General features: G+C 43.3%; 1 protein-coding gene across 1 annotated transcript in view; it reads right to left on the bottom strand.

The window, feature by feature from the left end:
- TTYH3 (tweety family member 3) overlaps positions 1-10,533 on the bottom strand; it is a 94,244-nt gene extending 83,711 nt beyond the window's left edge. The window contains exon 1 of the mRNA XM_065412370.1: positions 10,411-10,533. Within this exon, the coding sequence (XP_065268442.1) occupies positions 10,411-10,533 (123 nt within the window). The remainder of the gene's footprint in view (positions 1-10,410) is intronic.
- Between the last annotated feature and the right edge of the window lie 13,536 nt (positions 10,534-24,069).

Raw genomic sequence — 24,069 nt, 5'->3', positions numbered from 1 at the left:
ATGACTTATACGCTACCTGAATGAAACTTCTCATCTTCTAGAAGCGTGGTATGGAAGTGTTGTGAAGCTAAATTAGATGTGCACTCCTAGGCATGATTTGGTCATCCAGGAAAAAGTATTATTCCTCATCCCTAGTCTCCATGCCTCACCAAAGGACCCTCTCCAACATAAACTTGAGGAATATCCCCTATTGCACCAGCTTGGGCAATCTGCCTAACACTTGTATTTGGGATCACATCAATAACTGCTACTCAGATTATTCAACTGGAGTTGACAGTTGTCTGATTTGAATGAGATGTTGATTAATGTGAACCTATAAATAATCATTGCAATATTAAGTATTGGACATCCACAACTGTATTCATTGTTCAGTTTATTGATGGGACACTTGTCTTATTAAAGAACCCTTAAAGCCTCTTCATTGTTTTGAAAACATGAAAATCAGGTTTCTTTAAAAAGGAAATCAAGCTAGCAGCTCTGACTTGTTATAGCTGATGAATACAGATAACGTGCCATTTGCATCAGTGTCAGCACCACTCAAACATCCCACCCCATAATCACAAAAAGAGACCTTATTGTAATGCATGCGCGGTATCCAACTGGTTTCAGATCACTGTATCCCAGTGCTTAAATAAAAGTAGAAATTGGTGCAAGAACCTTAACTGGGCTTCTTAGAGTTCAGTATTTAAAACATGAAAGTTAACAACCTATACGTTTTTGGCAGCAAAAGTAGCCTTGCAGCATTAAGCACGTGTTAGCAGAGGTGTTCTTGTGGGGGAGGGCAGTTAGGTCACCAGACCCTGACGCCTGTGGGTTCTAGCAGACAGAACAGGAGACACAGCCTGTGAAAAAGGAGAACAGACTCATGGTCGTCTTCCGACAGGATCTCTGGTCCAGGAAGAGTCCCAATTCTTCGGCTAGGGTTGAAAACGGCTGGGCATACTGAAGTCCCATAAGACTGAGTGCTTGATCTGAGCTGAACTGGTAACTGCAAGGAATCCCCTTAAATGAGTTGGTTGCAGGACTGCTCCTGCTAGAATGCACATGAGGGTGAACTCTGGTAAGCTTATTAGCAGGCATGTCGCTTCTTTTATTGTTAAAGATTCTCTGTAATGCTTTTTACCTTAAAAATAAAGTAGTCTTGCACAAGAAGCATGTGGGGTATCTTTCAATGGTAGGAATTACACCTGTTTTCCTGTTTTCTCTTCAGAAATGGTCGTGTCCTTGGGCAACTTGTGTGTGCTGTGATTGATAGTGAAGGCAGGGAACCGTGAAGCCTGGAAACATTCCAGTCAGAAGGGAGAGGCGCACAGGTCTACTTCCAGAAAGGCAACAGCTGGGAAGCTGGAAGCCTGAGAGCGGATGTCTTTGTTGGGACACTGAAGGGGAACTGCAGCTGTAGTTCCCCTGAACAGTGAGAGTCCCCATCTATCACAGCACTGAAGTGACTTCTCTTCTGGTCCCATGTGGAGCACCAGTACCTTGTGCACTCTGGAATGTGCAAACTGAAGACAGGAAGTCACCACCCCCAAGATCTTGTGCAGAAATAGTAATAAGGTTTGTCTAATAAGAGGACATCAAGTCAGATTTCACTCACTCAGTCTTTAAGGGGAAGCCAATTTTTATTCAAAATGATTTTTGCTCACGTGTCAAACTCAGAGCTAAACGAACTGCTGGATATTTAATAACCTCTCCCCATCTCTTCAGTTAAGGAGAGCCTCCAGTCCTCATATGGGTCTTCTATAAGGAGAGCTTCAGAAAGATGGGGAAGGCAAGACAAGATTCCGCATTCCTGATATTTCCAGAGTAGTTATAACCCACCCCAAGCTCAGATGTTTGGATATCCAAGGAGCCAAAACGTGCACAAACCCAGGCATACTGTGCCATGCTCCTCCCCATTTCAAATCCCCTTTACTAGAAAACTGACCTAAGCTGCAGGACTGGAGATTGCAACTTCCACTTAATATTGGAAGACCCAACAGGAAAACAAGAAGGGGAGCAGGGGACCAAGCAGCTATCAAGAGCTCATTCTTATGCCCTTTGTAGAAATTAGTCCTCAGACATAACTGACTGAATCTCAATCTGGAGGAGCACCAATACGTTTCTCTCCCAACATTACCACTCCCCTGGCCTTCAGGTCTATCTTCCTTCCCCACTAGCCATAGCCATTTGTAATTTCTGATGCACTCCAGGACTGGAATGACATACAGCACACTACTGCGAGCTCCACCACAACACAGGCCTGCAGAGATAACAGGTGGCACAAGACAGCAATTCAGGACCTTACCTTTTGCACACAGGTAATGAAAAGGAAGCTACTACCTCAAAAGACCAGGCAGATACTAGACTTAAACCTCTGTTTACAATGTTCAAAAGGAAATCTATGCCCCCAAGCATTGGTAAGAAGGGACAAGGAAGCAAGGAACTAATCCTTGTGCACAGCTCCTTAACACACATTTCAAAGCTGTGGATTAATTAGGGCAAAGCCACCTAGATTCCCACCCTTAATCTCCGGTGTCATGTCTAATGGGATATATTCTTCTGGGTGAGAATTTCTCACTCTCTCAGAATGCAAAAGAAAGTCTATTAAAAAATCCCACACGAGCTTCTGCTTGAAACTGTACTGATTTATTGGCTCAAAATTAACATTTAACCAAGGGCTTTGCATAAGACACAAGGCGAGAAAATGCCTATCCAAAGAAAGGCAAAGCAGCAAAAGACGAAGAGCAGAATCAGTTCTGCTTGGCATTCATTTATCCTCTAACACCAGAAGTCAGTTTCTGAAGCTAGATTCAAGAATCCTCTGGCAACTTAAAATTGTGTTTATGAGCTGCACCTAATAGAATACTATCTAAGTCTTCAGTTTTTGCCCTGGGAAAGAGGGATAGAAATACGGCCACCTCTAAACACTGGAATATTTATATCCATCCATACTCAGATCTGAAAATGGACCTAATTTATAGCAATAAGCAACACTGCCCCCCAGACCCTCCCCAACCTCAAAAAAAATAATCTCACATACAGCAACAGGCATGATTCCTTCTAGATATACAAAGTTAAGTGATCAGTGCACCATGCTCAATTCACCAGGCCAAGCAAATGAAGACCATTTCGGGAACTCACAGCATTTTGAAGCACACAAATAATTAAGACCAACAAGAACACCCTCTTCCAACACTTGACAGCTGTCTGCTTCAGGACTACACCTACACTATAGGCATAACTACCTACCTAAACTCCAAAGAGGAAACCGAACTGGTAAGACAAATGCAAGCCGCTCAGTGCAGAAACACGACCAGAGGATTTATAAATAAAGCATCAGTTTCTTGTTTTTTTTTTTTTTTTTTTTTAATTCTTAAGTTTGACCTAAACCAGATAGATACAAGGCTGTAAAGCCTGACCATACTCTGCAAGAGTCTCTCCAGCAGGAAAAAAGGGTTTCAATTTACATCAGCTGATTAGACTTCTAATGCTTTTAACTTAAGTTTTTATTCCAGCTAAGACCCAGCAGGACACTTTCTAACAGACATCTGCTCTGTAAAGATTTCCTAAAACCAGAGCTCAACAGCACTGGCAAGACAATGTGCATTCTCCAGACTAAAGTTAACATTAATCCCACATTCTGCCTTGATGAGATGGGCAAGAGTTAGACCTTCCTCTAGCCAAGTAGCCATTTGCATGCACCATGATCTGCTAAAATGATGCATTCTCAGCAACTGTTGTTCTGATAAGCTTACCCCAATCAGAAGTTTGTTGTTTCCAGCAACAGACAGTTCTCAGGGGACTAGCTGAAAATGCAGCAGTGCAGCCTGGATCAGTGAGCAAGGGACCCCTTCAGACAGAAAGCTGGCAAGAGTTCACTGTCTCCTGACTATATACCAGATGTTGCTACAGAGCTAAATGCACAGCCAACACAAACCCCAACTTGCATGGTTTGCTAGAGAGACTTTTTAAATCAAGTGTTTGCATTTTGGAGTACGTTATGTTGCTACACCATGCTGCCACCTCCACACCCCTGTATGAACAAAGAATGACAAAATCAGACTGCAATATCCATCTGCTGACAGAGGCATAATAGCTACTCAATTTTAGGCCATGGGAAACTGGGGGAGGCACCACCATTTTGAGACCCCTAAATGCAACTTTTGCTTCATTGGAGAGCAACAATGGACTCCCACAACCCAGCCTCTCCTGACACTATAGAAAATAATTAATGCAACCTCAGGCTAATAGAACTGACCTGGAAAACAGGCCATCTATCCTTGAAAGAAACTTCAAGACTAACCCATTACCCTCTGACTTTGAGCCAACTGGTAACTGGACAAGAACACATCATCCAACTCCACGAGTTTTGAATTTACAGAAATGCTCTTGGGTTTCAGGATTGGAGTGAGACGCCAGTACAGTAGAGGAGTTCTACAACAATGTCTCTAATCCAAGTTCTTTGGCAGCTTAGTCTGCACTGAGTTTCTCCATCCAAGAAATACTAAAAAAAAAAAAAAATTGTTACGTGTAGGGCGAGGACCTTGCAGAGCCAGAAAGTACCAGATGGAATCTGTCTTGCTGAACTCCCCCCCCCCCCCCCCCAAATCTACACAAAAACCATGCACTAAACTGAAGTCTGCAAACCAAAGTGAAGCATCAATAGAATTTAACATAGCACCAAGCTCCAGAATCCTGGTACAACAAGCTGACCGTTAGCCTGACTAGCAAAGTTGCCAGACGGTACTACAACAGAAGAGCTCTGGTAGAGGTGGAGGTGTACCCAAGGGAACAGCTGGGTGACATCACAGTAGGGATTGCCCCCAAAGGTTGAGAATTAGTCTAGTGTAGACCCAGTACCACCATCACTTCAACTCCACCAGTGGTGGAAAGAATGGCATAAACCAGTTACCAATGGTTTAATCACCATGTCATCTAACCTTGTTCAGAGCAGGTTTAGGTGACATGACTATTCAAATGCCAGAGGCTGCCTGTACTCAGTCTATTCTAGGCCTCCCCACAATTGCGGTCTATTCTAGCCCCTTTCCAGGGAGCCACATAGGTGGTAGTCATGGTGGAATTTAAGAAAAAAAAAAACAGTTTAGACAAAGCCTATGATGCTGTAGTTAGTTAAATGCCTTTAGAACAAAGTGCTCTAGAGGTGCAAGATAATCCAGTCACAAGTGAAATAGACTCCAGTGGACTTTGCCATTTTGCAGTGATTCAGAGATGTTTTATCAGCTTTCTGCAAGAGCTAAATTGAGGTAATGACTAAGGCACAAAAGTAAAGCTGTGGGTAAGCTTTCATAGCCCTTACTTGTTCATAAATAGGCTTAGCAGAATTCTTTAATTGACAAATACCTATATTTATTTTTTAAGCATTTATCAACTTAAATGTTCAAAGTTTGGGGAAATTAGAGAGCAGTCAGACATTATTTAACACTAGTAGATATTGAGATTCAAAAAGTTAAAGCTTTACAACTGTTAAAATATACAACTTGTCAACATCTCATGTCAAAAATATAGAAAGTAAATATCCTTAAATCAAATTCTAATTAGTTCTCAAGCAGCATTTTTCTTATTTTGCCTACTTATAAATTTCAAATCAATGGAAATATGTCAGTTTGTGTGTGTGCGTGGTGAAATCCATGTTTGCCAACATTACCAATCAAAATCTAATCCTTCCAAGTCTATTTATAAAACACCACACATCCGAATGCTTACAAGAGTTAAGAACAGTTATAGTAAAATACATTAACAGCTACTATTGAAACTTCCCTTTTGATGGTATTAGTACCAAGCAGCAGTCACTCCTAGGACATCCCATTAGCAACAGCTCTGCTGTGTTAAAAAGCCTCTTAGGACTTCAGCTCATCCTTCCAGCAGGCAAGACATTCCTGAAAGAGGCTTCTGGCTAGCTCTCCTCTCAGCACCATAAATTGGGTGGCACACCACTCAGGTCACCTGGGCTAATAAATGAAGAGCTTTTACATTCCTACATTGCTTTAGTCAGGGACAATAGCACAAGCTGCAGAGAAACCTTACTGATCTGGTGGACTGGATCCAAGGGTAATTTGACAGCATTGGTATGACCATCTCCTGGAAATTCATTAAGACAGTAAAAAGCATAGGAACTGGAGATAGTACTGTGCTGTCAAAAGCAACCTAGGCTCGGTTCCATTTCCCACCTTATGACTCGCTGCAAAATAAGCTTTAAAGGAACACTGCAATATGACTCAGGAGGAGGATACAGCTGAAACAACTGCTTAGAACTCAAGATATAACTGTTCTACCTCACTGATCCAGGGGATGGTGGGGCTCGGGCTTCAGCCCTGGGGTGGTGGGTGACAGGCTCTGGCCATGCAGCAGCAGCAGGCTGCTCCATCCCCCAGCCGCATGGGGATGGAGCCACCAGCAAGAGTTGGTGGCCGCACTCTGGGGCCACCCAAAAATTTGTTGTGAGAACCACTGCTCTAGAGTGATTTCAGTAGGTGCAATCCTCAAAGCAACACATGGAAACCAGAAACATGAAAGCAGAGTCCCGCCCCAGAAACAGAAAAACCTCTTCCCTAATCCTAATCTAGTTAGCAGTTGCATAACTACTGTCTCCTTTCCTTGTCTCCCCTAGTTACATATCCAACTCTTTATATGGAGGAATGCACAATTTGCTGCAACTGATGTGAAACATTTAAAAGGGCCACTATGTACTTTACGTAGTAACACCAGTAGAGAAAATGAGAAGCTCTTCAAGAATAACCAACCTAACCCACCCTGGGAGGGCTCATTCTCCTCTTCCCACACAGCCTGTTCTAACCCGTCAGTTGAACATATAGTGAAAGAAGGTGGGAAGGCATGAAAAGTCACCACCACAGATTGTTTACAGTCCTTCAACAGCCAGAGGGTATATCCATACGCACACACACCCCATCTGAGTCAGATAGACTATGGCACACTGTTGCCATAAGGATCCCTCATATTCTCACGGACAAAAAGGATGTAGTCCCAGTTACTACAACACAATGGTCACAGCTATCTCCAGGCAAACAAGCATAGAGTAGTCCCTCCCCTCAGAGACAGGACAGCACTGTCTCACTACATGCAGAACAGAGCCACCAATTACAAGCTCCACATATGCATACACAAGGATCCCAATAGACACAGGAAGGATTCAGACTTGAAAGACAAGCAGAATGGATTCAACTTAAAACCACACGAGCATTACACAGGTTTCAGCAGACATCAAATACACACCATTTAGCACAATGGAAGCTTACTCATTACACTAATCATAGCAGATGGAAAGACCTATTTGATCTTGCCAATCCAACGGGGGGGGGGGAGGGGGTGGAGAGAAGCAGCCACACTACACTGTGTTACAGAACACAGGCTACATCGATACTAAGATACTATGTTTGATATGCCACCATTCTGTGCTATGTTACAGTGGCCATTAAAGCCCATGCATTTCCTGTATTCCTATTTGGATGAAACAGGGATACAAGAGAACAGCTTTCAAGACCACCATCTTTATTAGTCTATTTTAAGGGAAACTGCAAACATCCTCTTTTCTTCAATTAAGAAAGTTCTTTCCCCCCCACCCCAGGACTGTGGAAAGAACAGGATGCTGTTTCCTTAAGAAAATATTTCCATTCCAATTCTGATTTACTCAGAAGCCCTGTTGTTAAGTGTGCAGGTATCCACTCATGACAAGGGTCTAACTATCTAGTGGCTTGACAATTCTCAGGAGACGGATAAAAGCATATTCTCCTGTCCCTTCTTACTGAAGATAGGAGAGCAAAAGGATAGAGTGCACCTATGAAGTCTCCAGCATTACTGTCAGTTCCAGTTAGCTCAGTAGAGTGCAATCAAGGACGTTGATAGAACTACAAGCTGCCACACTGCATGCTTACATTTAATATAGGTAGTTTTTCCTAGGTACTGAAAACCAGGGGGCAGGGGAAAATGCACCATCACCATATGCTCAGAGGAAAAAAATAAATTGCAAATTCCAAGAACCAGTTTAAACAGAAGTGCCTATATTTTAAGTACTTAAAGTGCATGAAGAATGGAGCATGTTAAGTTACTTGTGTTGTATTTAGCGGGGGGGGGGGGGAGGAGATAGGTCAGTGTGAACTGTAAATGGAGCAAAACGATAATAATATATGGAGATATCCTATCTCTTAGAACTGGAAGGGACCCCAAAAGGTCATTGAGTCCAGCCCCCTGCCTTCACTAGCAGGACCAAGTACTGATTTTGCCCCAGATCCTTAAGTGGCTCCCTCAAGGACTGAACTCACAACCCTGGGTTTAGCAGGCCAATGCTCAAACCACTGAGCTATCCCTCCCCCTCATACTCAAAATACTGACAAAACAAGCATTCAAACCAGGAGGCCTTCAGAACAATTTATAGAGAAAGGGAGTGATTGCAATGATACTTTGACCACCAGGTTAAATTTTCTAGTTTTACTGTATTGTATTATGCTTTGCACACATGCACACAAATCCTTGACATGTCTTTCCATTTACAGAATCAGAGCATCTTTGTTACAGAGTCAGCAACAGGATGGAACACTGCTACTATCTTTACATTTGTTCATGGAGCTGCAGAGGTTATGTGCTATACATAAACAGCACTGAAGTAGGCAGGGTTGACATTCAAAACACACAACTTACACCTTCGATTTCTGGTTTGACAAGAGTTAAAATAGCCATATAGCAATGGCAAAAACAAGTCCTTACCTAGCACACACTCTTTTTGCAACCGTACGAGGCAGGAACAACAGGAGGTTTACCAACCCCAAGAGACTTCGCTATAACACTTTAAGTCTCAACAGAACTACTGTGAGAGTATTTTATAATATATACACAGAGCATACGGTATTTGGAAATAGTGCTTTTATTTTAAACTACTAAAAACAACACAAGCATATCAGTGACTGACTAGTGTGTTTCTTTCATAACAATCCAAGAACAGTTTCCCCAATCTACACTTTTGTTTCTCCTCTTCAATACCTCACACTCCTTGTTTCACTACAGGAGGCAACTACCTCAGTCCAAAAAAGTGAGCTAAAACCATTGGACATATGTAGAGGTGGTTTTTTTTTTATTATTATTATAAACATTGCACATCTTGATTTCTCCTCCAACCAAGGAAATTCAGATGAGTTAAGAAGAGAAAGACCAAGATTGAAGATCAGAAGACAATTCTGCTCTCAGATTCAGAGACATTTTTGTAGCCACCTACCCACTTTATAAAAAAAAAAAAAAAAAAAAAAAAAAAAAAAAAAAAAAAGAGAGAGAGACCCAAGAATAGTCTTTGCTATAGTCAATCCTGCAATCTGAAGCGACTTAAAAACAAAAACACTGCTAGCTAATATAGCATCTCTCTTTACAGTAGGTAAGCACTACTTAGATGCCTTCCCATTTCTGCATTATGGTATTGTGGTGCCCTACAGAACTAAGTATATTCAGTGAAGCAAAATGGTGTTTTCAAAGCCAAAGAGCGTGGCACAATGAGGCAGTAGAATCACTGCAGCTCCAGTCTAAGATGGCAGCAGAGAACACAGATGTTAGAATACACAGATCCACTCCACCATCATTCTAATTAGACAGCAAGTCACTCAAGTACAGGTTAAGCAGCACTGAAGGACGCAAGTATCCTGCCAGTGTCTCCTCACACACTTGGTCCTCTGTAGCCACTAAGCCATCTGTTGTCTACCAAGCATTTTAGATGGCTTCAGAAAAAGACACTGAACATTTCACTGAGTCCCAACAAAGGCAGGGTGCTGAGCTATCTGAACCACCGCTCCAATCCTATGTGGGATGGGATATTTTGTACAAAGTGGCACCACATCTGTTCGGCAACCAAGTACCTATCATTCAGCCACAGGATAGAAGGCAGTGCTTGTGCCTCACCTGGGCAGCTCAGCCTGCTGCAGCGTTACCCTTCCAGCCCCGAGGAGCCATCTCCCCATCCCCGTTTGGCAGCTGGGCCCGAGGGGCTGGTGTTTTACCCTCCCCCAGAGGAAGGAGAGCTTCAGCTGCTCTCAAAGGAACTCAGGGTCTGTGCTCATTGTTCCAGGGGCTAAATAATTTCCTGCCTCTCTCCTGTGGGGGGGAGGGGGAGAGAGAAGAGATGTATTATAGACTACAGGCAGAGAAGGCAACCTGCCCCATGGCTGATCTACCCCCCGGGGGGGGCAGGATACCCTCCCCCACCTGCCCCTGGACGGATCTACCCCCGTGGGACCCCCCCGCAGGATACCCTCACCTGCCCCAGGGCGGATCTGCCCCATGGGAGGGGCAGGGCAGACACCGCCCCCCCCCCCGTGGATCTACCCCATGGGGTGGGGGAGGGGCAGCACACGCCAAGCCGGGGGTGTCGGAGGAGAAATTGACGAGACCCTCCCCCCACAGCCGGCCCCTCACCTGCTGGTACTCGGCGTCCTCCGGGCGGAAGTCGGCGCTGGCGGCCTCCCAGCGCAGGCTGAAGTGCGGCAGGCGGTGCAGGAGACTCACCCACCAGGGCGGCGAGTAGCTGACCCCCGCCATGCCCGGCCCTGCCGGCCGACCGCTCCCTCCGAGACCCGAGCCGCGGCCCCCGCCTCACCCGCAGCCGCCTGTCGCTGCCATGGGGGGGAAGGAAGCGCCGCCGGCTCCGCTCTCTCGCGCTGGCTCCCCCGAATCAGGCGGCCGGGCCCCCGCTGCTCCCGGGCGGCGCCCTCCCCCGCATGGCGGTGCCGGCTCGGCCCAGGTGAGTGGTTCCCTCCCGTGCGGGCGCCGCGCTGCCAGCCCGGCCGCTCGCTCTTTGTTCGCGGAGACTCCCCCGCCTCCCCGGCTAGCCCCGCCCTCCCGCTTCCCATTGGTGCCGCCCGCCGCCGGCCACGCCCCCGGGAGCCCTCCGTGAGACGAGTGTGCGGGGTCTCAGCCCGGGGGCGGGGGGCTTCGGCCCAGGCCTGTGTCAGCGACTGGGCATTGCCCCATCATCACATCAGGTCACTGCCCCACGCTGCTGCACCATCATGCCACTACACTATCGCCACCCTGCCAGCACACCATCACGCCACATCATTGCACTGCCACCACACCACTGCACCATCCCATCAGACCATTCCGCTGCACCATCATGCCACTACACTATCGCCACCCTGCCAGCACACCATCACGCCACATCATTGCACTGCCACCACACCACTGCACCATCCCATCAGACCATTCCGCTGCACCATCATGCCACTACACTATCGCCACCCTGCCAGCACACCATCACGCCACATCATTGCACTGCCACCACACCACTGCACCATCCCATCAGACCATTCCGCTGCACCATCATGCCACTCCACTGCACCATCGCCACCATGCCAGTGCACGATCACGCCACCACATGCCACCACGCCACTCCACCATCATGTGGCACCATCACGCCACTGCACTGCCACCACACACCATCATGACACTGCAGCACTATGCCACTGCACCGCCACATCACTGCACCATCACATCACATCACAACATGGCCACCATGCCAATGCATCATGATACCATGGCACTACTCGGCCACCACGCACCACCTCTTCACTGAACGGCCACCACATACCCTCACACTGCATTGTCATGGCACTGCACCAACACCACACACGCCAAACCCTGCAGTCATGCATCACCAACACAAGCTGTGATACCACACACCTTCATGGTACTTCTACACCCCCATAGGATATGCACCAACATGGGCCTGCACCAGTGTTCCCTCTAATTTTTCCCACCCATGTCGGAATGAATTTTGTTACATAACAAAATTCATGTAGCAGGGTGGGGCCGAGGGGTTTGGAGGGGGAAGGGGCTGAGGTAGAGGGTTGGAGTGCGAGGGGGTGACGGCTCCAGCTGGGGGTGCGGGCTCTGGGGTGGGGCCAGGGATGAGGGGTTTGGGGTGCAGTGGGGCTCCCCGGGGCTACGGTGGGGAGAGAGGACTCCTCCCCAGCTCTCTCTCCCCGCAGCAGCAGCAGGTTCGGGGCCGGGCTGGGTCAAGGCATCATGTCCCTGAACCATTATATGCCAAATACCATCATGACACTATCACAACCATTCACTGTTACTCCATATTACTCTGCAGATGTGCAAGCACCATCACCACCACGCTTCAGTGCGCCTTTCCACATCACCATGCCACCACCATTACATACCTGCAACTTCTCATCACATCATTACTCTGCCACACAAGGCCCGTGTGACATTACTTACTCATGTAATGCTGACATGCCTTTGACCTTGGCTTCTCTGACATATATACATAGCAATATATACTGAAAAAAACACCACCAAAAAAAAACAAAAACAAAAAAACTAAAACGCCACCCAAACAAGTTACTCCAGTGCACAAGTTTCTGCCCCAGGGAAGAGGATGAAAGAACAAACAACATGTCACAGATGTATAGTTACATTACTTAATGCACTACTGAAAGGCACTCAGATACTACAGTGATGAGCACAGCATAAGGAACCATGTAGAACAACAGGTGTTGCTATGAATCAGCATAAGGCACCATTGTACATTATGGAGAGCAATCATACCACTGTGCAACATTAAGCAATCTCCAGTTCTGGGATTATCACAAACACTCCACACCCATTCCAGAGTTTTACTTTCTTCCCTAATGCCTCATCTACAAAAAAAAATCAAAAAAAAAATCAGTTCCTAAACTCTTTAAATGGTCTACATTACAACATGTAATGTCAGATTTTGAGAGGTATTTAGGCACCTAAATGTACCTATCTGCGTCTTTAAAGATCCACTAGATACCTAACCTATCTGCATCTTTAGGCACCTAAATACCTTTAAAAATTTGGTCCCAAGCACTCTGGGGCAGAGGCTGTCATGTAGTATATGTTTGTACAGAACCTAGCACAATGGGGCTCAACCTGGTTGACATCTTTAGTCATTACTGCTAGGTAAATATTGGAATAATAAAATCATCTAGTTATAGTTAAACCCCTGGTCAGCATGATATCAGCTAATTTGGTTCTTCACAATCATATTTGTGCACAATAACCTTTTGTACTACAGACAAGTCTAAAGAACAAATGTTTTAAAAGAGGAAGGATGGGGGGGACAGTACAATTTCCAGAATGTGTGCAATAATCCTAGAAAGTGACAGAGAAAGCAAAAAAATTGAAAATTAACTCAGAAATTACAAATACATCTTTTGGCTAGCAGGTTATTTAACAGTGATAGCTAAATGTAGAGAAGCCATCCTCTGCATCTCTTCCCACATCTTTCCTCCTACTCCCAATCTCTCCTCTCCTGCCCCCAAAATCAAACCTGCACAGTGCAGCTGATGCCTAAATCCACCTCATTTTACTTCCATCTGGAGCTGAGCTCTCTGCACTGAGGGAAACTAAAAGACGCTTAGTCAGTTTCATTCTCTGTGCTAGGAGAGCTGTTCTTAAAACTCAACAGGAGCTAGAGTTAAACTGACTGTGCGCTCGTCATGTTCTACCAGAAGAAGCAACACCAAAGTGCTCGGTCCTCCCACCCTTCTTGGGCAAGAAACAAAAACACAATCTAAAATGGTTGTGTTGATTTCTCACCTGCAGTGCTGGAATTGATAGTTTTTTCCCCAAAATAATCAATTTGAATATAGGTCAATATTAGGGCTAACCTCTGCCAGATTCTCTAAACAGATTATTTGTATGTCAAGTTATTTGCCCCAGGTATGAAATCTTTCTCCATTTCACTAGTCAATAGGAAAACAGTATTAGAATAATTAGATGGTCCTCAGAAGACAGAGAAGTTAGTAGTGAGATAGCTCAGGGATTGGATTCATGCCCAGTATCTGAATCAGTGTTGTTCAATATATTTATTAATGGTTTGAAGGGGAAAGTGGATAAACTGTTGATGAAGATTACTGACAATACACAACTATTTCGTTTAGGAAAAACTATGGAGAATCATGAGTAACTTCAGATGGATCTAAGTACATTAGGGAACCGGGCAGCACTATGAAAGATGATTTTAAACTTTCATAACTGTAATGTAATTAATATTGGGCCAAATAATCTAAACTTGTGCATGGTGAGGGGTTCTAAATTTGCAGGAGTGCCTGAGGAAAGAGAACCAGGAACATATGTGAGAAATTCAAAAGTAAAGAGGATTGGATAACTGTGATCTTTAAGAACAAACTACCTAAGCTTGTTAAAGGTTAACCCAATCTCACGTTAATTGCTTGCAAGGATCAGTAAAGAATGTCCTTTTCCCTTAAACATAAATGTTGTACAGCTTTCCACATTCATGTAGGTATATTATCTAGAGGAGTATTCTCCTCTGAAGCACCAAAACATTGAGTCTTAGTTAATGATAGAAGCAGAATAGTGAACTTGATGGAGTAATACCCTGATCCACTTTGGCAAATATGTTTAGTATTTATACTTTTTCAAATGTAATATAGAGCTTTTAGTGAGCAGCAGGTATAGTATGTCAAACATAATACAGACGAATAAATAAAGTCAACAGTTTTGTTTATTCCAAATTGAACAAGGAGTTAATAGCATACCTCGTGTGGTGTACAGAAATGCACCGATACGGAACAATGAAGACAAGAACTCCAAGGGTGTAATCCTGACCCCCCATTAAAGTCAGAGGGCGTTTTAATGTTGACTTTAATGGGGGGGTCAGGATTACACCCCAAATATTTAGAAATAGGCAAGTGTAAAAAAGTATTAAGTCCCCATCCTACTTGTTTATTAGAGGTATTTATATGGCCCTCATCACTGTAGTATCTGAGCAACTCACGATCTTTAATGTCTTTCTCCTCACAACACCCCGTAAAGTAAAAAAGTACTGTCAGCCCCCTTTTCCAGATGGGGAATAGAGACACAGAAAGACTTACCCAGAGGAAGTCTGTAGCAGAGCAAGGACTTGAACCTGCTAGGTATCGTAAGTTCTCTCCTGAAAACATGTAAACATCTTAACTTTTGACATTCATACCCACTTTTCTATCCTCCAAACCCATTCAAGAGTTTTTTTTGTTTGTTTTTTTAATAGTCATAGATTCCAAGGCCAACATGAGCCATTTTGCTAATCTTGTCTGACTTGCTGTGAAACACAGGCCATAAAACTTCCTCAAAATAATTTCTACAGCATATTCACTCATTCGGGTTTCCAGATCTTCCATTGATATGGGTGAGTTTCAGTCAGTCCTTTAACAACCCATTCATACTATCCCAGTCAGTTATGTGACACAAACACCTCATGTCTTCTGCTCTGCCCCAAGAGCAACTTTTAAACTTTCTAGCACCCCTGGGTAACAAGCTCTAGTCAAGCAAGTCACTGCCATTAATATAATTAATAAAAATATTATAGAGGATTCCCACTTTGTCACATCTTTTCCCCTCTGACACAGAACCAAGCAGGGTCACTTTAACCAGTCACCCGGGAAGTTCAAACTCACAATTGTTATCATTGGATGCCCAAACCAATTTCCCATCCCCTTGGTAGCTGTCCTACTAGGTACTTTCAAGATTCTTACAGCAGAGTTTTCACAACACAGGACACAGCAGTTTCACACTCTGCCTTAGGTCTTGAGATGACACTAGCAGCGTGCACATGACATGCTCTAGATCAAAAGGAATTATTGTGAAGAAGTTCTATGGCCTGTGTTTTACAAGTCAGACTAGATGATCACAATGATCCCTTCTAGCTTCAGAATCTATGAATCCAAACAAATTTCTGGCATTCTTTAGGTTCTGATCCAAAGCCCACTGAAGTTAATGAAAAGATGCAAATTACATGGGCTTTGAACTGGGCCCTTAATTTGATTTGGTGAACAATCAGTACATAAATCAGACCCTTGCATTAAATAAACCCCTAAGTATTTAAGTACGAATTGACTCTATTATGCATAACACACCAGATCATGTGTTGTGCTCTTAACAGAGCCATTCATACATTGTGACTTACCTAAGGTCTGCAACCTGATTAAGCTGGAGGGTCCTTTCACATTCTCTAACAAACAAAAATTAAATAACACTATTTTTAGTTTCAAAAAGTAAGAAGTGGAGTGTATCCTCCTGGGAAATGTACTGAAAACTAAGTAAATTATCTGACTAGCTTCAGGACCTTGCAGTAAATGGGGATGATAAATAACAAGCAGCCAGTGCTCTCAAGCAGGAACAATGGAAATCACAATTTCACTGGCCTCATTACAAAGACTGTATTGTTTTCTACGGAGATTAAAACTTGTAAAAAAAATGTTTGTTGTTTTTCATTACAAAGGAATGTTCCCATATGTAAGTGAATTCTTACTGTAGAGAGGCACGTGGTCTATTATTATTGCAGGAGCTCTCAAACTTTTCTACACTACAGACCAAATTTTAATACAGAGATCATCTCATGCACCACCTGCCTCCCATTGGTAATCACATGAACAATGCATTCTCAGCTGTGACTGTAGAACATCCTTGTGGCAACACACATGAACTGATTACATGAAAGAGTGAACATAACATGTTTTAAGTATAATTTATTGCAATTTAGCATCTGGAAAAAATAAAACAGCCAGCACCATGTGACCAACCAGTTTTTTTCATGAGCCACCAATAAGCATTCCACAGACCACAGTTTGAGAATCACTGGTCTATTTAAATAATTTAAGAATTAGGCGCCATTGTGACATAAGTCAAGCTACAAAATCTGTAAATAGCTTACTTTCTCTATTTGAAAATGAGTATAATGCCTACAACTTTATCCTCTAAATACTAGCAGATGAGTATGGACCATGAACACCTTTATTTTCAGGGAGAGATTTTATCATGTTATCCAAATGCAATTTAGGATTTTACAGTGTCTGCACCAGCATCGCTTATATAGATACGGAAAGCAAAAGACTAAAATGGGCTCTTTGAAAAACTAGGATAAAATGTTAGTTTCTGTAAATGTTTTGAAATATATAGTTGATTTTAATGTCTTTTTACTGAGGAGGGGTAGACAAAAACAGTTTCTTTTTCTGCATAGACAAAAACAGTTTCAAGGAATCCTTATAATAAACGCTAAGCAGATTTTAAAACACAGAGGATTCAGGGCTAGACATACAGTAGCATTGCTAAAAAGGAGTAACTATGAACTATAAAAGCCCAGACCCTTCGGCCCTTTTGTAAGAAAAACTCCAATTTTCTTGCACAAGGACTGCAGGATTCTGGTCAAAGTGTTTTGCTTAATTTTGTTTTGTTTTAAGTGCCATCAAGGAGGAGGCAGACATTATTTTGGATTCACACGTTCTAAGATTTTTCACCTTTAGTTCAACAAGCTGCAATTGACAATCCTAGGACAAGGAGCTGACAGAGCTCACTGTGAAAGCTGGAAATATCCTCATGCAGGTAACCAGTGGCAAGGTATTTATGTCTCATAATTATAAGCTGAAATGCTCTTGGTTGGAATCCGTCCTACAGATGTTCCTGCCCATGGACCGAAAAAAAATCTCTTCTGCATCCACTGAGCTCTCAGTCTCTCTGTCAGCAATAAATTGAACATAGAGCCATCAAAACAACATTGAGACCTAGTTTGACAGCACGGCTGTAAATCATTCCAAAGTGTTTCAGTCTGTTTGAATTACAACAAGCTGAATACAATTAAGTAAGAGTATAAATGACAGAATAACAATAGTATCATCTCGGGGCACTTCATGAGGATCAAAGTGGTATACAGGCTGGAGCTCCTGCAGGCTGAAGAATGGTAGTGAACATGCCTCACCTGCAGTTATATGCTACAGGAGAGAACTGGACATAAAGACATTGGAACGAGGGCTGGGTTAAAGGGAACAAAAAGAGGTATCAATGCTTTGAAACTGCCTCACAAAATCAATAACAGGTGTAAGGGAAAATATAATGCAGAGAAAAAGATGCACTCTTTAATCTAGGACAGTCGCTCTCAACCGTTCCAGATTACCCCTTTCAGGTCTGATTTGTCTTCACCTCACTTAAAAACTACTTGCTTACAAAATCAGGCTTAAAAATACAAAAAAAAAAAAGTGTCACAGCACACTAGTACTGAAAAATGGCTTACTTTCTCATTTTTACCATATAATTATAAAATAAATCAATTGGAATATAAATATTGTACTTACATTTCAGTGTATAGTTTATAGCGCACTGTCTGTAATATGAAATTTTAATTTGTACTGACTTCTCTAGTGTTTTTTATGTAGCCTGCTGTAAAAGTAGGCAAATATCTAGATGAGTGGATGTACCCCCTGGAAGACCTCTGCGTACCCCCAGGAGTATGTGTACCCCTGGTTGAGAACCACTGATCTAGGAAGTAGAGATCAAGTACAGTATTTAATACTAGGCGTATTTTCTATTATAGAGGAGCAACGGTATATCCTGTGATTGAAGGCAGAAGGGACTCTGATCTCTTAGCTATTTTGCATCTCTTACGTGAGCCTATTTAAGTAATTCTTGCTTACATGAAAACCGATGGCTGTTGGCCCCCATTGATTAGATTTTAGTGGCCTCTTCCCTGCCCCAATTTTTTCTTTTTAAAAGGGTATTTCTCCCACTATCACCAAAACAAATGAACAAAATAACCACAATAGCCAGGATATATTTAGGAATAGCAGACGCAAGTAAATCACCTTTATATAAAAAAAGTTCCGCAATCAGTTGGAGCCAACTTCAAATGTCATCTTGTTAGATGGCAATCCTGCTGAAAAAATGGTCCTTAAGAGATTTAGTTACTTACAATTTGCTAATGTGCAGCAGTAGCAACATATTTTGTAATTCATTAGCTTTGTTAAAGATTCACCAGATACCATCAGTCAATCAATCAATCAATCAATCAAAGGAATGGATTTCCAAAATGAAAGGTATTGAAGAGATGATGAGATTAAGGCCAATTTAAACCTGCAAAACAAGACATGCGACAGGGTGGCCCACTTCAGCCCATGATATAGCTTGAAAAAAAGCAAATACACCTAGTAAATGTAAAAGCACTTACTCTTCACGGGACTCTCTTGACAGTCAGTCAGCCAAACCATTCATACATTTTTCTTTACTTATTCAATGTAATTCTTTCTGGTTGTGCTATAGAAGCATATTATGCAACAAGTAGGCCCACACCCCTGGATGTTAGGTTTTGAGTTTGGATAATTCAGACTATGTCATGCTGTGAAGCCCACACTAGCTTATTGTTTATCAGATCTTGCATGTGGTAGAAAAGATTTTTCCCCACATACAGATTTTTTTTAAAATGCAGGCTTGTACTGTGACTAATGCTAGGAGGTCATCTTATGACCCTCTTGATGCTGGGGGCTAAACTACAGGACATCAGTGAGAGGTCAGTATGACATATGTATCTCAGCAGCATTTCTGCAATCCTACTCCATTCATCTTGGGAAATGCTAGGATGCCACCTTCTAGTTATGCAAAATCCAAACTGAGTTTGCCCTTGTCCCTCCACAAATTATATGCCCTATGTCAAGCTAGGACCTTCTCGCCTGCTGAGTCAAATTGTGCTCCTGGGATCAGGGCTGGGAAACTGTAGGATTCCACTCACTGAGCTTCCTCTGCATTTTTCTGTTGAGCGGAAAAACCAACCAACCAACCAACGAACCACTACCCAGAGGCTGGTCCCCAAGCCCCACAGATCATCCTGTGCCTCCATATTAGCCCTGGGTCCCCAGTCCCTACTCCCTCCAATGAAGCCACACTGCCAGGGCTTTCCCCTGCTGGTGGCTACCCCTCAGCCCATCCTCCCTTAAGGGGAGTTCCCCAGCACGGAGGAGGGAAGGGCTGAAGTAAGTAATACATGGCTACAGGGCTTTCCTCTCTTAACTGCAGTTATCATGGTCGTCTCGCCCCTGGCACTGGTTGATTTTCCCTCTTCATATAGTGGCATCTAGGCTCTCCCTATTTTCCATGGGACTCTTCACTAAGTCGCTCTTTTCAGCAAAAAACAGAGACACCCACAGCCCAATTCCTTCTCCATTACCTCCCAACACAGTTTAAATATCCAGAAATAATGGGGATGAAGGCAGATTAACCCCAAATCTTTGCAACCCTGGGATTCTTATTCCTGCCTGCTTTCTAGCAGACTGCGGAGCCTACTGCTAAGTGTATTGTTCTGTGCATTTCCACCATTGCCTGGTCTTAAAGCAGAGCGCTCCATGGTTCTGATAAATCCAGACTACTCCTGCAGGCATTCTGCACCAAAAAATTAAAAATTCTGCACACTATTTTAAAATTCTGCAAATTTTATTTGTCAAAACACTACATAATCATGCCAGTTTCAATTATGTTGGTAATTTATTTCAAAATACCTGTCAGCAAGTATGTCTGTAACAATACAGACACCCACAACAATTCCCCCAGAAGTAGAAAGTTAAAGAAACCCCTATGACAACCTAGTTCCTGTTCTCTGCCTCCTCCCCGAGCCCAACCAGGGGCCAGACACGCACAACCCCTTTCCCACCCAGAACCCAGCCATGCCCCCATGCCAATACACCTGAACCCCCTACCTCCCAGAGCCCAGTCACAGGGTCCCCTCAGCTCAGATAACCGCACCCCCTCCCCACAGAGTCCAGCCAAGGGCCTTCCTTGCCCAGACACCTGCCCCCTCCCTGAGCCCAGCCATGGCCCCCCCAGCCCAGACACCTGCCCCGTTACCCCTCAGAGCCCAGGGATCCAGAGGGAGAAACAGCCTGATGCTGAGTCTTGGGCTTGTGTGGAGTTTCCTGTGCGCTGCCATCTCCTTCCCTCAGATTGTGCAGGGAACTGCAGCTGCTGGGAACCCTCTAATTCCCTCCCCTCCACCGGCAGTGTCTTCTATGTGTGAGCTGGGCTCTGCTGGGTCCAGCGGTCCCTAGTGATGGCCAGCAGCACCGAAGCCTTTTCTCTGGGGGGAAAGGAAATTCTGCATGCACAACATCAATTTCTGCAAAATTCTGCATTGCGCAGTGGCGCAGAATTCCCCCAGGAGTAATCCAGGCCCAGGTTAGTCTTAATCCACCCATAATAGGAAAGGAGACTACTGAGGGGTCAGTCCACTTCTGTAAGCATCAAGAACCCAGGAAACCTGTACACTTCATCTTTCTCTGCTTACAGTAGGTGCTTCATGCAGTTGGCATGAAGTTTCTTTTTAGTCTTACACTTGAATTTTATGTCACAACACAGAAAGAGATACAGATTAAACTTCTTGTTGGCTGTATAAAGCAGGAAAATCTGAGGCAGTGGCAGTTTTGGTTGTACATTTTCAGGACTCTTCTTTTCAACAGAACACCAGAAACAAATATGTGACATATGAATTTATCGTCTCTGTCAATTCCACTTGTGCTTTGGACAGAGTCAACGATTGTCTTTCATCCTTAATTCCCCTCCTCCCCCTACTCACTTAGATTAGGACATTAGGAGTAGAGTTAACACAAATTCTACCCCACTCCCATCTTCACTTTTCCACCACTCCATCTCCTCATTTGTCCTGTGGAACATAAAAAGAGGGACTAGGTACACCTGGTGCAGCAAGACAACCTCTGGCAAAGGGTTGAACAATGACCCAACTGAAAATATAGTGACCACATCTTTAATGCATTATGAGTTAGGGTAATAACACCATCAGAGGCAGTTACTGATGCAATTATGCATGAACAATTAATTTATAAGCAAACTTTATTTATAAAGTTCAATAATTAGAGGATAATATAGAACAATTGATTTTAAATCCAAAAGATCTCAGTATAAATTATGTACAACATTTGCACAGTTCTAAATAAAATATTTAAAAGATCATAAAATATATTTGCTCTTCCTAGTGTTCCAAGGTTAATACATTTACATTTAATCTACATTAAAAACTGCTTTTTGTCTGAAATTCTTTTTTTAATTCTATGCAGAACACAACAAACATATCAGGCCTAGATGCCACGTTTAAAATGTATTTACAAGCATAGGCACTTCAGGACCAAGAAGAAAATGGAGGAGCTGTAGTCTCAAGAAAGTTGTATTCTGACTAAACACATGCACAACACACACACACACACACACACACACACACACACACACATTTTGTCTTCCAATAGATTTAAAATGGGCAACACTGGCACAGAGAGCACTTCTATAACAGCAAAATGGAAAATTTGCAATTAGATTAGATAGGTTATAATGGAGTTTAATTTTCATTCAGGCCTTGAAGCCCTTACGAGGTTATCAGTGCCTTCTGCAGTGAACATTTCTCAGAACCTGAATGAGTTTTTATAGGAACTGTGTCTAGGCAGGTCTGAGCTACGCTGATTTTCATTTCCTGGTCTCCATGGTGGGTTTGCGGGGAGAAAGAGGATGTAGGGTTGTGATCTACTTTGAGAGTATTCCTTCCTTCAAGTCTCCTCTCAGCTTTTTGTTACTGACACTCAGAGATAGATAGGAATAAAATAAAGCTCGCAATGTTAGTCAGTGTTTATATATTGCTTTCAATGTATTCCTTTAATAAATAAAATAAAATAAAGCAACAGTAAAAGCTACTAATATTGTAGCTTTTTCCCTTCTGCCCATATCAGGTCAGGGCTCTGATATAAAATGAGTGCAGTTACTTTCCAAACCAAGAGGTGAGCAGGAGTGCAGTACTCAAGGGAACATCATTTTTTTGACAGCTCAGATTTCAAACTTTAAATTAGTCTCCCTCCAGACACATTTTGATTTGTCCCACCCCACACAAAGTTGTGTCTCCTTTACCCCGAACTCACTCTGTGCCTCAGAGAGATATTCCCTCCACTCTATCCTGGAACTTGTCTGCTGATGCTATTACTGACTGCAAATATCCTTTTAAAATGATTCACTGCTTAGTGAAAATGAAAGCCTCTCTGCTCTGTATCTGGTTCCTAATGCTTTGTTATATAGCTCTTTATTACTGCCTACTATTTTAAGAGAGTATTCTATCCATTATATTCACCATCCAAGTATCTCCCCACAGAGTAGAGGCTGGGAAGCCATTCTGGTCCAGTCTTGGCCCTAGCACATGCCATGTACCACACACTATCCCCTTAATCTGTCAGAGCCCTGAGCTCTTTCTAGTCTCTACAGGCATATCCATGACACTTAACCACAGTTTAAGACCTAAAATTTTAGACATAAGCAACTTTTACAGACCTACCACCATTTTAACTAGCTGACAATCTCTCTCATAGTTTATGTGACTGTTTCAGAAAAGAAGGAAAACGTCTTCCTTCAGCTTCGGCCAAGAGAACTGTTTTTCTCCCATCCCCCTCATGATAATCACGTGACTGCAGTAACAGCAGGAATACCCTATCCAATGGGAGTGTAAATGACATTCTACAGATGCATTGGGTATGGAGAGCTCCCAACAACTGCCTCTGGAAATAGTGCAGACAGCATTTCCACTGATGGGATTAAATGAAATCAGCTGCATTGTCCTGCAGCCATCCAGTTTCCTCTTTGGCTGCAAGTACTGGCATGAACTATGATAAACCTCAGATAAAGCACAGTCTCAGTCCCCTGATTGCAATGAAGAACTGACTTATTAGTATTCAGCATAACAATGCTGACTGACTTTTCATTTAAAAAAAAGAGAAGGAGGGAGAGAATGTGATAAAAATCTTATACCTAGAAGTATCAGAGGGGTAGCCGTGTTAGTCTGAATCTGTAAAAAGCAACAGAGGGTCCTGTGGCACCTTTAAGACTAACAGAAGTATTGGGAGCATAAGCTTTCGTGGGTAAGACCTCACTTCAGGTCTTGCATCTGAAGAAGTGAGGTTCTTACCCACGAAAGCTTATGCTCCCAATACTTCTGTTAGTCTTAAAGGTGCCACAGGACCCTCTGTTGCTTTATACCTAGAAGTGTGGTTTGGGTGTACAAGGGACTCAAGAACTCCTGGATGACATCCTTAGCAAGCAGCTACTAAATGCAGTGTTAGCCCTCTACTCGGGAGAATGGGTAGACTCCCTAAGAATCCTATTGAGTTATTGAACATATTTACAGAATTGAAACATGCGATTGCTTTCTGATGTATGCGACATCTATTTGCACTCCTGCTCAATCAACACTGAATGAAGGAGCATTTAAAAGTATATTTTCTTTAGTTATAGTCA

The sequence above is a fragment of the Emys orbicularis genome, chromosome 10, assembly GCF_028017835.1.
Source record: "Emys orbicularis isolate rEmyOrb1 chromosome 10, rEmyOrb1.hap1, whole genome shotgun sequence".
Taxonomy (NCBI): Eukaryota; Metazoa; Chordata; order Testudines; family Emydidae; genus Emys; species Emys orbicularis.
The sequence above is the reverse complement of the archived record's forward strand: the minus strand, read 5'-3'. Positions and strand labels throughout refer to the sequence as shown.